The 17,501-nt window shown below is 42.2% G+C and overlaps 1 protein-coding gene across 2 annotated transcripts in view; it reads left to right on the top strand.

The window, feature by feature from the left end:
- The window catches only part of SLC35F3 (solute carrier family 35 member F3), a 180,132-nt gene that overhangs the window by 121,306 nt on the left and 41,325 nt on the right, over nucleotides 1-17,501 (top strand). For both annotated transcript variants that reach the window (XM_074925402.1, XM_074925410.1), the window contains one exon: nucleotides 8,271-8,595. In XM_074925402.1, the coding sequence (XP_074781503.1) occupies nucleotides 8,271-8,595 (325 nt within the window). The remainder of the gene's footprint in view (nucleotides 1-8,270; nucleotides 8,596-17,501) is intronic.

Genomic DNA, 17,501 nt, shown 5'->3' on the forward strand with positions numbered 1-17,501 from the left:
TTGTGCAGGAAGCCTTGCTGGAGTATTTGACAGAGGAAGAAAGGCATATATATGTATGCTAAGGAAGAGAATTTAGCATATCTTCAGCAAATACATGCAGATGATTTAATTCCAACTCTTAGTAAGCTTAGGTATAATATTTAGCACAGGATAAAAGAGGAATCCATATATGATAACCATCAGTGATAGAAAACAGTGTATCTGTGAGTACTTTAGGATCTGGGAGTGCTTGTTACAAGAAAGTCATGCCTCTCTGGTACAAATTAAGCTAGATGGATACTCTGGTGGTATCAGTGATATGGGACAGATTTCCACAGACAAGAGGACAGGAGAATCATCTTGATTGCCTGTAAGACAATAGACCTATTTCCTGCCCTGTGGAAATTGAAGTGAGATGATCAGATAGGTTTGAATATCCTGCATAGGTTATTGTAACACTTCACTTTGTATAATTAGATAATTTATATTACGAATTCCAATAGCAGAAGAGGGTCTGAACTCAGAATGCATTTGTCTTGCTTTGAATCTGCGTTCATGCAGTTTTCCTCATTTTCAGATACCTACATCCCTTATTCTAGAGCTTCAAGCAAATTCAAACCTTCTGACCTAATAGGTTAATACCCTGGTTTTATTCTTTAAAATAACCTCTACTATGGATCTATCTGCTGTATTGATTTATTCTTAATTTAGTCATGCCATTCCATGATCAAATTAAGTAAAATTATTTTTAGCTGTTACTGTAAAAGCAAAGTATTTAAAGAAAGTGCTTTAAACTTTTTGTTTCCCAAATAGCACTACACATCCATATGTGCCATGCCATTTTGACCAAATATTCTCATTTAAAAAGTGATTTAATAAAGGTTTATGGGATTTTGTCATTCTTCCATTGTGATACATTAATTGGTATTAATTTAAAAATATACTGCTAGTCTGTTAGATCTTCACCACCAACCACAGTTGGAAAGTTGGGGAAATGTGTGTAAACCCCAAATCACTGCGACACTAAGCATTGCAGTCCCACCCGCCAGCCACCCATGGGGACTCACAGCTTCTCTGTAGGAGCCCAAAAGCAATTTCCTCAAAAATCACACACACCCCCGCCATACCCGACCAAAGGTCTGTCTGGTCCTGTCTCCAGCTTGGTAGAATTGTTCAGGCAGGTGTATTTTCTAGCCCAAGATGCATCTATTGCAGTGTGGGTGTGCTGACAGCTGCAGTTTCCCCAGATGTAGGAAACAACTTTTTTCTCTGTTTTCTGCTCTGTTCCTAGTAATTTTCGGCAGTTATTTTGCTTTTGCGGCTGCTGCTGAACACTGAGTTGCCCTTTTTGTGGAGCAGCCTGTGAAGGGCTCAGGATCCCTGGTGGCAATGGGCAGAGCCCATCGCTGAGTGTGCAGCATGTGGGTTGTTTGTTTATTCCCACCTGCACCTCTTTATCGTCACACTTCTCCATCTGCTGATTTATGACCCAGTCACGGAGCCTGTCATCCCTCACATCTGGCCCTTACCCTTGCTGACCTGCCTAACTTCATGTCATTAGGAAACTTTGTCACCTCACGGCCTGCCCTCTTGGTCAGGTTACCTGTGGTTATGGTGAAACGTGCAGGTCCCACAGCAGACCCCAGCTACTTCCCCCACTGCTGTATTTACTCCTCACTGGTTTCCTATCTTGCACTGAGCCTTTTATCCATTCCAGCACCTTCCCTGGCTGCTTGTTTTCTGTAAGGCCCTTTGGAGTGGGATTTTGTCAGAAGCCTTTCAAAAACCTAGCAAGTAGAGTTGCAGCTCCTTTATCAATGTGCCTGTTGACCCCTGTCAGAGGACACCAGTGAGGCTGCAGGATGAATCATCTAGCTTGCCCGGTAGGTAACGCTAAACAGAGACCTGTGCTTTATGCCATGCTAGGATGCCTGTTCCTCACTATTGCTCACTCTCTCTAGCACTTACCATTCTGTTTCAGAATTGAGTTGACAGCTAAGTGGCTGAACCCTTTCCTTCAAAAAATGGAGGTGGAATGTTTGCTGTTCTTCAGTAGCTCAATGTGTAGAGCAGCCTTCCACCCTCTGTGCTAGAAGGAGCAGAGTTCCTGTCTGCTCAAGAGGGTGCCCTAATCCACAGACCCTCCAAGGCCAGGGGAACCCAGATACCATCAAAGCTGGTCTGCTCAAAATAGAATACATCCTTATTTATTGGGAAAGCATGAAGTGAGGAGGTCATTTGCCCACAGGAGGAAAAGTGAGGCTCTAGGCCTTGTTCCAATGACTACATCAAATACAGAATGGAAGTATTTCTTGGAGATGACTCTTAAAATGAGAGATGGAAACTCTCAAATGTGTCTTTAAATCCTGACAGGACCTGGGTGTAAGAGAGGCACAAACCTGCTTGGGAGTCATGGTGCTTAGGCATGCCCAGGAACAGATTCTTTGGCATCTGAGGAGCTCCAGTGGGACTGGGAGGTGGATACAGCTGGTGCAAGCAGCCTTGGCAAAGCTAAAGCTAGTTTGGAGAAGGAAAGAATGTCCCTTGATGCAGAAGTTGGGCTGTGCATGCTCTCATTACTGATCTGTGCAGCAGAAATGTAGGCCTTTGGAAAGGTTGGTACATGGACATTACTGGCTTCCAAAATGAAATTTTAACTATTCCTTACAACCAGCTGTCAGGATGACCTGTGAAAGGAGAGGTCATCATTGACAATGACATGAGAAAACTGTACTAGCTACTAAGTGATCTGCCAGGCAACAGATGAGTCCCTAAGACCCCATTCTTTAACCTGACCAACTGTGAAGAAAATGCCTGGGCAACATATCTGAATAAATATCAACATTTCAGATTTAGGCAACTACAGTGGCAATTAGAGATGTAAATCACTTTGTGGATTTGACACTTCATCTTCTCGTCACAGGATGATGCCTCAGCTGTTTTTTTCACAGCTTAGCTCAAAAATCCTGGACAGCTAAATAATGCATAGCTAGTGTCATGGACAGGAATGGGATAAGAACACTTTTGACGAGTTTGGGAGTCTGCTACTGAAGCAAATAGTATTGTGTGTCCAGAAAACCACCACCAGTAGTCACTGTCTATGTACTTAGGTATGTTTGTAACTAGTAAATAATTGTGTTGGAACTAATAGTTTCCCACTGATCTCTCTGTGTAGCAATTACTGGGAGAAGAGGAAGTCACACAGCATTCAAGGTTGTGAGAATATACCTTGTTCAGTGTCCAGCTCCAATCCCCCTGCATGTCACTGGTTTGTAGATATATAACCACGCTGAAGGTCAGGCGCTGTCCTACAGGACGTGCTTCAGTTCCTTCTCCCCAGTTTATGATAAGCATATAATATTTTTGCAAGCTTTACAAACTTGTTCTGTGTGATGCCCAAGCAGCCACAAAACATTTGAGAGGCTGGGAAAATGGAAATGCTTTGAGGATGGCTCATTTGTAATCGTTACAGAGAACTATGAGGATTCTTCCTTTTGTCAGATTTTTTTTTTCCAGAAGCCTGATTTAAAGAGCTGTTTAAGAATATGCTTATGTTGAAGCACATTCATAGCCTGGGGAAGCTGGTGGAGTTGTACATTACCAGCAGGCACATGTTTCAGTCCCTAGTAGGCAGGACCTTGGTCTGTGAGGGTCACTTTCTCACTCTGAAGGGTTGGCAAGGGCACCCAGCACTTTTGTAATACTTCTTTCACCCATTAGCTGGCTAGGTAGCAACAGCTAAAGCAGCTGATTGGTGACAGCTAAATAAGTTTGTGTGGCGGGGCCCAGCTCTGAGCCTACCAGTGCTGTCTGTGGTGGCTTTACTCTCTGTTCCTGACAGTACTGGTGGAGAGGTGGGACTCATCTCACCCAGCTTCAGACACCTACGCTAGAGACATCTACTTCTGAGCTTGTCGCCCCAGACTGTTTAGAGCTGGTGGAAAGAAACAAGCACTTGGAGAGGGTGATTCATCTGGCTTGTTTTAATCGTCTACTTTAGGAGGAGATAAATCGTGCTATGGAAATGTCTTTTTTCTGTCTACTAACTATGCAGAAAGTGTAAATGACTGTCTCAGATACACAAGTCGGCACAACAGATGTCTCAAACTGAGCAGATGAATGCCACCCTTGGTTTTTATCAGTATCACATTTTTAACATATACAGTGAGGTACGGTGTGGTCCTATGATAAGCCTTTAACTGGCTAGCTGTGCATAGGAGTCGTAAGCTTTAAAGCCCTTTTGAAGTGGTCTGGACAGGCTATTTAAAGGCGTTACCACTGCTGATGCAGATTTTCTCTAACCCACTGCAAGCATCTGTAGTCAATAAGAAAAGGCACATCATGTAAGGCATCTACCTTCCATGGGGTGTGTAGTGCCTTCCAGTGCCTTTTTTCCTCCATGGCCTCAGCTGGGAGAGGGGGTGAGTAGCTCAGGTTTAGATGTCCCTACCACAGGTATCTGAAGTTAGCTGAGAGGGGTCTCACCCGTAATGGAGGAAACAGAAGGATGGCTGTTTTCTGGGGTTGGGGAACCCTGTGAGTAATGGCATTGGCAGTAGCATTGGAGGTGATTTCCTTCCATTGTTTCTGAATGCCATAGGAGAGAGGTTGGCTGAAAGGGAGGGAGGAAGAGTGGTTCCAGTTGGGATTTATGAAACAGGAAAATGAATGAACAAAAGGGAGAATGAAAAGCCAAAATTAGTAAAAGCAAGATAGGCATTTTTCCTCTATCTCAGCATCTTCATTTACTCTTTTGGGGGACACAGTAGCATACAGAGCAGTCTGCTGCAAGGAGTGAAGGAAGAAACCCATTAAAAGTCTGGAGGAGGATTTCCAGAAATAAAATTCTTTAGAGTCCTGCCTCATCCAGTCTGAAAAGCCATTTTGCCATCTTTAAATTCATGTATATTCTGTTGCCAGCTGGCCCTTGAGCAGTGCTGGAAAGAGAGTGAGGATCTTCTCATCCGTGTATGGGTTTGATGTCACCCCATCTGTGCACCTGCAACTTGGGTAACAAAAACTGTCCCCATGGGGACACAGGGACTGAGCAGGGAAAGGTACAGCTCTGGTTGTTTATCATGCTAGCTGGCAGGCAAGTCTCCAATGTGGTAGATGGGAGGATGGGACAACATGGATCCCATTTCCAAAGACAGATTACATGCTAGGTATCCTCCAGGACAGTGCCGAATCCACTGGAAGAGCCTATGCCCATTTGGCACCTAGCCCTCTGGCAACACAGGCAGTCATGAGGGCTTGGTGCAGTTTCACTGATGGATAGTAAAGTCTCAGCTCGTAACTGCTAATCAGCAGGTCAGTGATTTTTACCCCAAATTAGGGGGCCCATTATGTTGAAATCCATCATGCCTAGGATAAGTTTTTACTCCATCCAGCATGTAAATGCATCCAAAGAATGAGCACCCCTAGAAACGTAAGCCTTGATCTGCAAGATCACTTTAGAAGTGATACATGCAGTATTGTCTTTTGCTGAAAGTGAATGTTTCTGTTGGTGCATTTAACACAAAATTAAATGTATGTGGACAAATCATTTTGCCTATGGAGCAGAGGAAACATCAGTGAAATTTAGCTTTAATTTGTAGGGAGCAATTGCCATGGAATAGAGTTAAAAGGCAGTGATGCTCATGCAAGCTGTCCAAATGAGCCACTGACTCATGCGTATGTGCACAGTGCTATGGAGAGGGGGGTGGGCAGCTTCAGCCCTTGGTGGGGAGAAGTTCCCCACCAGTGTCTGTTGTAGGGTGTTCACCAAACACTGCATTATTTTATATTGAGTGTCTGGTGCATCAGATGGTATAGCTGTGATCTTCTCCCTTTTCCATGATTGCCAAGACTACTGGGCCAGAGGGCCAGACATGTTATCTTGCTGTCTCAGTGACCAATTCTTATTTTAGAAAAAATAACACAGCTTCCGTATTGTCATTCAGAGCACCTACTCATCTTGGGATATCATATACCCTAGTGGCTTAAGGCATGTTCTATTGTATTAAGTATCTTCAGCAGGAGGGGTTTAAATCCTGGTTTCCTGCTTCCTGGGGGAATACCTGCAGAGAAGAGAGGGCTGGCGGGTACCCTGCTAGCTGTTTTCTAGAAGGACAGACATTTTTACTTACCTCTCCACATAGTTGCAGGGTTGCAAACTGTGAGTGGAGGAAGGCCCTTCCCTGCATTGACACGGTAGCACAAACACCTCCTAAGCTTCTGCTTGGCACCCTGGCTGCCTAGATTCATATTTTTCTATGCCCAGCTCCTCCTGTGGTCCATGGGAAGGATGCTGGAGTGCGTTAAGGTGAGTTACATTTTTGATGTTGCAAGGATAACACCCAATAGGAAAACTTGAGAGGAAATGAAAAATTCAGTAACATTGAGGGACTTGTATGGTGGACAGCAAAGAGAGCGTTGGCAACTGCCCATTAAGTGGTAAAGTGAAAAGAAATGAATGTACTGTTGTTCAGTAAACTGAACCCTGACTGATCTATGCAGCAAGAAGCACTAGTTTCAAGCAATGTATTACAAAGAAAATGTATTAAAATTATTTTGAATGAGCTATGGGTTCACAGGCAGACCTTTTCAATTCTAGCTTCTTCTAACATTTAGCAGGTAGCTTGTAACCTTTCCATTATGTGTTTAATACAAATCCACTTTGGATAATTCATTGGCCTGCTGGTGCATCTCCTGTTATGTGGGAAGCTGCCCACGCAATCTTCTACTGGAAACTGAAATAAGTGGAGAGATCAGCAACATCCCCATCTCTCTTAAAGACTCGAAAAGACTAGATGTTTATACCTTTGCTGCTGTACACTCTTTTTAGATTTCAAGTTATCAGAGGCTACAGTTTTTCCCATTACAAAATACAGCTTTACTAGGCAAAATAATGGCACTCTTAGCTCAGATGATGCATTTCTTATCTGTAAAGAAATAATTAAATAGTTCTCTCCATCGGAATAAGCTTTTTCTTTACTAATGTATTAGCTCATGTAAATACAGATTTAGGTTAACCTGAAATAAGAGGCTTTAAGAGATTTTCCATTCCAAATACTGATTTTCACCAGGATAAGGAAGGATTTTTTGTACATGGATCTCTTAGTCTGCCTTGAACGTATATAAATGTTTGGCAATAATACCGTCTCTCATTGTCCTGGCTGTACTTATATTTCTCCTTTCACCTTTCAGTGCATGTAGTGACCTCTGGACGCTTCTGAAGTTGTAGGTTCCTGGCTTTCAACATGAGTTACTACTTCATCCTCCTCCAAGTAAATGGACCAACTAAACTGAAGTCAGTCTTTAACAGATATCACTGCTGAGTGTTGCATGCAGGTGACCGGTGGCTTTAGCGGATGTTAAATGGGGTGAATTTAAGGAAGGCAGGTGAAAACCCCAAAGGCAGTGGCCTGCTGCTGAGGTCTGCCAGCATGTTTTTATCTCCGTAGGTACTGGACCACCTAAGGTCACTTTGCTCATTTATTCACAAGCTGGATACAGTATCTTCCAATTCTGGAATGATAGCAGGGCTATAACAATTCATGTTTAAGGGGCAAGGTTTTTTAGGAGAGAAATTTCCAGCAGCATGATAGCCTCAGTTATACTGAGTCAAAGTTCCAGTCCAGTCTCATTTGGTGCAGGACTCAAGCTAAAAAAAGTTAGGTCTGCCTAGTCTGAGATGCTCTTCAGGGCCACCTGTGGGTCGGTCTAATTTTTGCCATCTGGCTACAGCCTCAGGAGAGCTGTTTTTCTAGGGATCACTGAAATACCTGATGATCCAAGTTTAGTATTAATCATGCTACTTACATTGTGGTGATCATGCTTAACTGCAAGATTAAATACATTTGCCCCCTCCTACTTTTAAGAAACATCATATTCCATAAGCCGCCCATTTTCACATTTTCCAAGACAACAATTCTAAGTGGTGTTGTAATCCCCTTTGCTGCTTTATTAAACTCAGCGCTGTATTTTTCATTCATTTACACATCCTAACAGCATCAGTTTAAGTGGTGTGTTAAGCCTTTCTGTGTACATCAGAGCAACATGTAATTTTCATTTCCATTTTACCCAATGGCTTCTAAATCTAGAGGTGATAATTATTATTTGCATTGTAATTATGCTTCATTTGAACCAGAGGCTTTGCAATGATCTAAAAATGAAGGACATTTTGTGGCAAGATCTGGTGGGTTCTTTTGCTGGTAAAGCTCCACGTGACTTCAGAAGGGCCTAGGATTTGCAGACTAAAATGCAGGCTGGCTTTCCTTAGTATAAGCCTTGTGTTTTCTTCTCCCCAGGGGATGAGCGCTCGCGGGAGTCTCCAGCCCCAGCCGAAGCACAGATGCAAGCTGGGGCGGAAGGTGGTGGAAGGGTGAACCGCTGTTGCTGGAAATGCTCCGTGACGCAACTCAAGAAGATCTTCTGGGGTGTGGCTGTGGTTCTGGGTGTCTGCTCTTCTTGGTCGGGTTCAACCCAGCTAGCAAAACTGACTTTTAAGAAATTTGATGCACCCTTCACTCTAACGTGGTTTGCAACAAACTGGAACTTTTTATTCTTTCCTTTGTATTATCTTGGACATGTTTTTAAGTCAGCTGAAAAGCAGTCTCCAAAGCAAAGATACAGGTATGGGAGCTTTTGTTTTTATTCCTGTGGCTCTTGCATGCTGCTCTATGTCTAGCAGATATTTTATTCAAATCAGTCAGTTATATCAAACTTGCTTTTGCTTTCCTCTCCAGGTTTGTTAAAGGATATTCTGAATTCATTATGTGTCCTGTGCTAGATGCTGTGTTATTATTCTTAATACAATTTCACTCCAACAGTAGGAAATCCGTGTTTATTTCCAATACATACAGGTCTGCATTTTCTGCAATTGCTTCTCAGAAGTTTTCAAACTTCTGCAAACATAATTTTTTTATTAATATTTTCTTCCTCTACCCACAGCTGACTTTTATGGCAATCTCTGAGTAAGCTAAGTAAAGTTTTCTTTTCCAAACTCAGGACTAGTGCAGTGCCTTGAATAGCCAAGTAAAAAGTATGGCAGTATTTTCCTGGCATTATGCCCCTGATATCAAAAGCCAAGCTCTGATCCTGATTAAACTTGAGCTGGTGTGTTCCTCTTTGGGAGGAAGCACAGTCATAACCAAAGGCAACACTTTGTCTTCAGCACACCTTGCCTTTACAGCAAGCTGAACACACAAAACTTGAAGCACTTATGGAAAGCCCTGAATGCCCATCCTCCATGAGGGGCTGAGTATGCTCTGTCTTCTTGAAGGACTGCTTCTTGGTGAACACTCCTTCATCTCATCTCTTCTTGGCCTGAGAAGTGTCTGGGACAGACGGAATGACTGAGCCATCAAGATGTCCCATGTCAGAGGGCTTCCCCAGTATATGGAAGGATGTGAACAATGTTTTCCCCTTCTGTTACACGGTGGGACTCACAGCCTTTTATTGAAGTAGCTCAAGAAGTAAACAGTAAAGAAGTACATATTTCTCAGCTTCCAGCTGTGCAGCAGTGAGTTGGAAACTTACTACAGGAAAAATCTAAGAAACCAGGGTACTCGGGAATGCTCTACCTGAGATGACTAGGCTTAAGATTTTAAATGCTGAAATTTTGCTGCTTAGCCATTGTTACCGTTTCTTCATCTTCTGAATCATCAGGGGCTGCAGATAAGGGAATTTTACTGTTCACTGCAGGTCCTAGAGCAATATCTAGAAGTTTTAAAGGCATTTTCATAAGATGCCATGTTTCCTCCACTTCAGTCTTCAGTTTTGTATTTGTTGTTTACTCCACAGCAAACATGGTTGCCTCAGAGATGAGAGAAGCATTAAAGAAAGCAACAATTTATTCTAAAAACAATAACAATACTAGTCCAAAACAACTACCTTCTCATTTCTTTGGTTTTTAAGTATTTTTCTTTCCAGCTGCTCTCAGATAACATTTTAAATACTGCTGAATTCTGGGGTGAGTGGTTGTGGTTTGCCAGATCCCTGGGGTTAAAACCAGAGCATTATACTCTTTGTTGCTGCAGTTAATTGATATGGTTGGTAGTTTTATGTCTTCATTTAATTAAATGATGGCTGAGTTGAAGAGCAGGTGCAGCCTGTTTGGGATGCAAGGGGACATCATTACAAGTAAGCTTACAGCAGGCTTAGTAAAGAATGTGCATTTGTGTATCTGACCAGTAGATTGAATAGGGTTAATTTACAGAGGTTTTTCTTGGTATCAGGGCGCCTGACCTGGGCATTTGATTCCTAGCTTTGCTGCAGATTTGTTTTGTGGTTTTGAGCACATCGCTACAGACCTCTGAGTTCCTTGTACTCTCTGCTCATTTGGATGAGACTCCTTTAGGGAGGAGGGAGGACTGTCCCTTACCATGTGTTCACACATAGCATGTCCACTATCTAAACTGAGACCTTTCAGTGGTGCTGCACTAAGAATTACTGTGAAAAGAATTACTGTTCGTCTGCTTGCTGCATTATAGCTGAGATGTCACATGTATGTATATCAGAAAACGCAAGCATTGCATTCCAGCATCCCCTCTTAATTATTTCCCTCTTTGCATATTTTATATGTATGCATATATATAAAGACATAAAAAGAGACTTTGCAACTCTATATGAGGTATTACGATCTTCAGGAAAGCTTGCACTCCAGGCATAGTTGGACATGTTCAGGAGGGATTTCATGGACTTCTGGATAGTTAAAATAAGACAATTCTCACCTGGAACTAACAAGAAACTTGCATAATCACTTTTTGCTTTTTCTATGCACCTTCATCTATATTTTATATATTATCTGAGTTCTCTGTCAGGAATTTGCATGAAATGAAATTAAAAAGTGGTAGTGGGAGAAGGTGGAAATATGACATCTAAGTCACCTTAGCAGTGAGGTAGTAAAGGAAGGGATTCTCAGATCTTGCCCACACAGATTGCTAAAATCCGCAGGCACCTAATGTTTTTTGACAGCCAAGCTCCCCAAGGACACCTGTGCAGCCGCCTCCTCCTCAGCAAGGCTGGGCAGCTCAGCCCTCCCTCACTGCGACACAGGCAGTGCCTTCACACCGCCCCTTCCTCAGTGGGTGGCTTTGCGGGGCGAGCCAGCAGGTGTGCTTTGGGCTACCTCGTTATACAGCTAAAGAGCATATAAAGAACAGCAACCATTAGGAAAAATATACAAAAGGAGGATCATAAAATGTAGCAACAGTCAATAGATGTGGCCCTCCCACACAGACTATATGGTTTATTATGGGTTTTATGCCTATTGCATTCTACCAGTATGTATGTGTACTGTGCTGTAAATACATGAATTTGTATGTTCTGTAGTTTCACAGAAGAACGTGGACACAAGCCAGTTTAAAGCTGCACAGATTTTTTTTCCCATTTTATAGCACATATTTTACAATGGCATGTAGTGATATGATAAGGGGTAATGGCTTTAAACTAAAAGAGGGCAAATTTAGATTAGATATAAGGAAGCAATTCTTCACTGCAGGGGTGGTGAGGCACTGGAACAGGTTGCCCAGAGAAGCTGTGGCTGCCCCCTCCCTGGCAGTGTTCAGGCCAGGCTGGACGGGGCTTTGAGCAACCTGGTCTAGTGGAAGGTGTCCCTGCCCATGGCAGGGGGGTTGGAGCTAGATGATCCTTAAGGTCTCTTCCAACCCAAACCATTCCATGATTCTATGATTCTATGATATAATTGTAATAAATCTGCTACCAAATTTTGTAGTAGCACATTAAATTTAAGAGCAGGTTTATTCAGTTTCTTTATAAGATTGGAGTATTAGACCATAATGTAAAGTATTAAGGATTTCTGCTTGACCCATATTGCATGGTAAGGAACTTTCTATTTAAGCTGAAGTAGAATATGAGTTGTATCCACAGCATGGAGAGAGAGTCACTCTTCAAAGCAAACCAAGCTCATGCATTCACATCCAGACTGCTCCGGGCTCCCTGTGCAGCTCCATCAAATGCCAGAGTTTGGCCCAAGTGCAGATTGTTCAGGGAGAACTTGTCCCATGGTCACTACCACTGGTGCATGCACCCTTGGCACAGGACTGCATGCATGGGGAGTGACGCAGAGAGCCCTGGCAGGCCACAGAGGAGCATGCCAGGGTCAGTGCTGCTCTCTTACTTCTTGTGCAAGTACCCACTAGCTTAAAATAAAATTACAGTAACTAAATTATAATTCATTTCAACCATTGTCCAGTACAGAAATAACACATGTAATGATTTATGCACCTAATGGATCATTTAAGAGTACTTCATTTTGGCTTCATACTTTTTGCTTCCAAACTGCTTTATAAAATGACACGTTTAATCAGATGAGCTACCCTCCGTCATACCTACATTATTAATTTATGAGGTAACATAAATTAAAAGCACTAGAGCTTAAAGCTCCCTGGCTACCTGAAAGATTAAATTAAAATCTCTGTAATATATTGCTTAGCTTTGTGTATCTCTAGGCAGGACAAAACACACTTTTCATCAAGATTCACTCTGTGTGCCACTGGGGGAATAACAGGGTTGTGTTCATATTTTAGGAGAAGAATACCTCAGAAAGCTTGTTTATTTTCATGGTACAGTCTTATCCAACAATTTTTCAAGAAGGAAAGGACAGGACTTTCCAAAATGGTTTGCAGGATTATTTATTTATTTATTTGTTTATCATTTAGATCTTGATTTTTATTTCATAAAGCATTAGGGCTAAAGCAAACACCAGAAGCTAAAACTAAATCTCTTCTACAGCCTTGAATGCACTTGCTGTATTGGGTGGATGAAAGAATCATCACACCTACCTGCACTGATCTGCAACCATGTTTTAACATGTTCTTTTGCACTGAATCAGAGTTTTTCTCTATTCTTCCACCAAATTAGTTGCCACTAATCTTTCAGAATTTGAAGATTTTTCTTTGAAAAGAAAGAAGTTGCAGGTGACACTGAAGTATAGTTATTTCTTTGAAACTGAACCAAAATACTGGGGGCAACAATGGTAGAGAACTAATGTAGTAGATCTCACTTACTCTGGTTTACCAACATAGTAACTTCACAAGAGTCACTTTTGATTTATATGCATATGGGCTCAGAATCGAGTATTAGCTCTTCAGTGGTCAGAAATTGTCAGTGCCACGGCTTCACATGATGTGCAGGAGAATGTGGGCCAATTTCTAAATGTGTTTCACATGTATTTCTTCTAGCATGGAGGAGACAAGGCACTAGCCCGATATCCCCAGTAATTCCAGGAGTTGGGTCCATTACTTTGATCCTGACTCATATGGAAGTGCAACTCACTGCACCATGGGCACTGCTCTCCTCTTCTGCAGCAGGCAGAGAACCCAGCCACACAGCACTGCCAACCAACTAACTGCCTGGCCACGATGAAACTCTAAGGGGGAAGAAGGTCAGAGCTTGTTTTGGCGTGACTGGATGCTTTTTTACTATTGATTTTCAGCATTTTCTATTCATGAGTCTCTCTTACCCAGCAGCATTAAAATGTTGCAATGTGGTTGACTTTTGGTATCCTACTGATTTATATTACTACTTAGCTGGGAGCTTCACCACCAGAGCAGACAGCATTAACAGAGTCATAAATAAGCTACAAAGGCATCAAGACATGATGCATGCAAGTGTTTTTAGCAAATGTCACCCAATGAAGCATGTTTTCTTTCAAAAAACTTCAGTTTATAAACTCTATTTGTCTAATTCAGTACATTAGCCTTAAAATAATACCTATTTACTTTGTGTTCCTCAAAATAAAATCACTTTACAATTCAAGTTCCCATTAGCTTGTTGGGGAAAAAAAAAAAAACAAACAAACAAACTACAAAACCAGCAGCAAAAGTACAAAAAGAACCCTTGAAATTAAAAGGTATAGCATCTGATTCTTACCCGAGTTAAGACAGATATAAGCCAGAAGTAACTCCAAATTAAATTAGTTTAATCTCTATAGCAGTCCTCCAGGATTTACCTTCGTGCTTGGTATTGAAGCATTTAATTAACAGAAGATGTAGATATTGTGCAAAAGGTTTATTATACTCATGGTCATCTCTATTATTATACTCATGGTCATCTCTATCTCTCCTGCAGATGTCTGAACTATTGTTAGTGATATGTTACTGATGGGCCACTATATCACTTACTTAGACTGCTTTCACTGTATCTGTGTTTTTCTTCCAGGGGTTCTAGCTGAAGACAAGGCCAAATTGTGCTATTAGCAAGTAGCAGTAGTAGTGAAGCCTTCTGCCAGAACAGCATGGTGTTTGTGGTAGGGGCAGTGCTGGTGGGCATCTCTCTGATGTCCAACCTGCTGCTCATACAGCATCAAGCTCAGTCATGGAGCATTCATCTGGGCTTCACCCAGATGAAGGCCAAGCCACAGAATGCTGTTGTTCACTTCTGTTTCTCAAAGTTAAGTAATTACCTCTTCCTGATGAAACCTGTGGTAGCTGCTGTCTCTTTCCTTTTGAAAAGGAAAGTGTGTCCCTATGGGACATGGGATAGGGGTGCATCACCCCATGAGAGTTCTGGAGGTGTCTCCTCACTGCTGCCTTTACATAATACAGCTATGCTGAATTATTGCCAGATGATCATATAAGTTATCATTTCAGCTGCTTCCTTGGAGAGACTTGTTTTCTTAGGTGATAAAGATTAATGACATGGTTTCTTGCTCTATGTGTCTTCTGAAACAAAAATTTCTTAGCCAGCTGTCAAAAATATGCTCTCCAGGCTGCTTGTTCTTAAGAAAATATGTAGTCCTCCAGATTCAGAATTTTTCTAGAGTAGCCTCCTGTTCACATAAGTCTTCTCTACGCACTGAAAATAGGATCAGGGGTTAGATTAGCAAGAAAATTTGCCACAGCTAGTTCCTCAGTGCCACACTGCATAACTGAGCACTGCTGGCTTGGAGCTGAATGCCCTGTTTCCTCCCAAAATGCATGGGGAGATCAAACACCTACAGAGGAGACACAAACGTGAGTCATGTAAGGTAAACAGCAGAAAAAGCTGAGGAGAAAGTCTGTTGGCCAAACTAGCTGTTAGTGGGAGCCCTCCACCATCCCAGAGTAAAGAGCTTAACTAGACTTGAGGTGGCACTCCTCTTGATGTTTTCCATTGAAAAGCTTAAAAAACTGCTCCCAGACCCATGTTCAAGGTGGTAGTTTTTCTGTTCCTCAAATGCATGGTATGGGAGCTTGGTACCTACATTGGGCTCATGATGTGAGTGGCTGGCAGAATGCCCCAGAATTAATGCCTAAGTCCTAACTTCTCTGGAAGTAGTTCTCACAATGTGAAGCCTGCATGGTGGTCTCAGGAACATAGGGTGGCATTTATATGGTTACCTCCCTTTCTAAACCTACCTCAGCTTTTACATCTCCTGGAAACACCTTTAAAAGAGTTTCTTTAAAATTCTGTTTGACTAATTTACTAATTCCTTCTGTTCAGGTAGCTAACACTGCCTTTGAGAGCTTGTGTCTTAGCTTCTGTGAGAAAATGGTCGTGGGTCCTTCTTTAGGAAGTCATTCCTTTCTAATTTAGCCTCCCAGTTTATACGAGTAGATTGCGTTTGTATTTCAGACCACGATGTTCTGAAAAGTGCTTAACATTCATGCCCTGTGAAAAGCTTTCCCTTAATCTGAAGATCCTTCATCTGTTGAGGATCACCTCTTCTGGGCTTTCGGACTTTTGTGGAATGCTAATCAGGAATAAAAATGGGGTACTGCCTGATCAGGAGAAACACATCTTCTTGAGCCTGGTTTGCAAAATCATTCCAAGGATGATTGAATTAAGTGGTGTCCTGTAATTTTGTCTTGTTGTTCCATTACTTCTGTCTTCTCTGCTGTAGCTCAAACAGATGCTTTAAAATAATTACATTATATGCCTCCTATGAGGTAACAGTGCTTGAGGCAAGGACTAGAAAGAGAAGTAATTGTTCTTGTTACCTGCAGACAGGACATGTGCTGTGAAACAATGTGTTTATGTAATGGATTTTGCTTGGAAAAAATGTCGTGTCTTGGATCTCTGGTCAGTAGTTAAACTGCATTTCATTAACTGACTCTTCCTCTGGTTAGTAAGCAAGCTGCTAAGCTTCCACACTGCTAGTGCTCTTCTCAGGAGACCTCAAGAGCAAATCCATCTATACTGATCCTACCCATGCTAGTTCCTCTGCACTGACTGAGTCGAGCCAGGCTGAAGGGACCCCGGGAGTCACCTCCTCCCTTCCCGACTCCAGGCATAACCTACACGCACAAAGTAACTGCATTTTATGGCTGGCAAAGGGAAAAAGGGACTGGGAAAAGAGGGTGTGATCATGTTTCCTGTGTGGGGAGAGAAGCAGAAAGCTGAGGTGAGCATGGGTATGCTGTTTTTCCAATCTTCATGACATGGAAGAAGACACAGAGGGGTCTTCTTGCAGGAAGTGTTTTTACCTTGGTTGTCATATCAAGTACCTTGACACAGCACGCAAACTCGTTGAATGGGGATTATCCTAGGCAGGTTCTCCCATGTTGCTTACAACAGCAATGAAAACCAGCAGAACTTAGGAAGGAGTGATAAGGAATTCTGTATTTTTTTTCAGCTCAGATCTGTGTCAAAATATCTTGAAGGCAGCTACCTTTAAAGCTGATTTAAAAAAGGAAAGTGCCTGTATGGCAACAGACTTTGTAGCTATAATTAACAGCTCTCAATAAAGATGGATGATACAGTGAGAAGTGTTGGAGGCTGGCAGTACTACAGAAGTGGAAAAAACCTTTTTGTCCAGCTGCCTAGTGGTTATGGACTATGTCCAGATTTCCCAGGATTGTTTGTGTTTTTATGAAAAGGCAGCCTCATATAAATACACAGGTAACTGTATGAAGATCCTGTTCAGTCCAGGTCTGCAGGAGCTGGCCACCCTTACTTGCTAGTCAAAGCTGTAGCTGGTAAAAAGGGAGAAATAGCCAAAGGTGAAGGTTGGCAGCAACATAGGTATATGAACAAGGCATCAGAAATTGAAAAACCCTGTCAAGCAGCTACATCACGTTGTCTGTGAACAACCATAGATTTTTCAGAGGTAAACAATGGCAAAATATGAGCTGATGAGCAAACAGGTTTGTGTATGTACTTGCACACCCATGTACAACCATTTCTGTGTTTTCCAGTGCTAAAACACCTTTCCAAATGGTAGCTTCCTGCCAGAGAGTCTGATCCAAAGTGGAGAAGACAAACAAAATCTGGTTTTGTTACCTTTTTCACCTGCTTTGACTGGCAGTTAGTGAAGACCACTTCTCTTCAGCATAGCTGTGAAAAAGAAACAACCCTCCTGTTGATCTGTTTTTCAGTCCTTGGGTTTAAAGGAAAGAGCCTCATTTACTTTATGGCCTTAGAGTAATTTGGGTCTCTTGCACTCAGCAAGTCTACACTAACCAAGTCCAGTGTGGCCACCTCTTCTCTGTTCCTTGTATCTCCAGCTGAACGCTTCCCCATTTCGTTTATTTCCCCTGGTTTCATTTGCTCATGGTTTGTTATTTTATAAATTTCATTCCTTCTCTTTGGGTCTG

The sequence above is a fragment of the Athene noctua genome, chromosome 1 (assembly GCF_965140245.1).
Source record: "Athene noctua chromosome 1, bAthNoc1.hap1.1, whole genome shotgun sequence".
Taxonomy (NCBI): domain Eukaryota; kingdom Metazoa; phylum Chordata; class Aves; order Strigiformes; family Strigidae; genus Athene; species Athene noctua.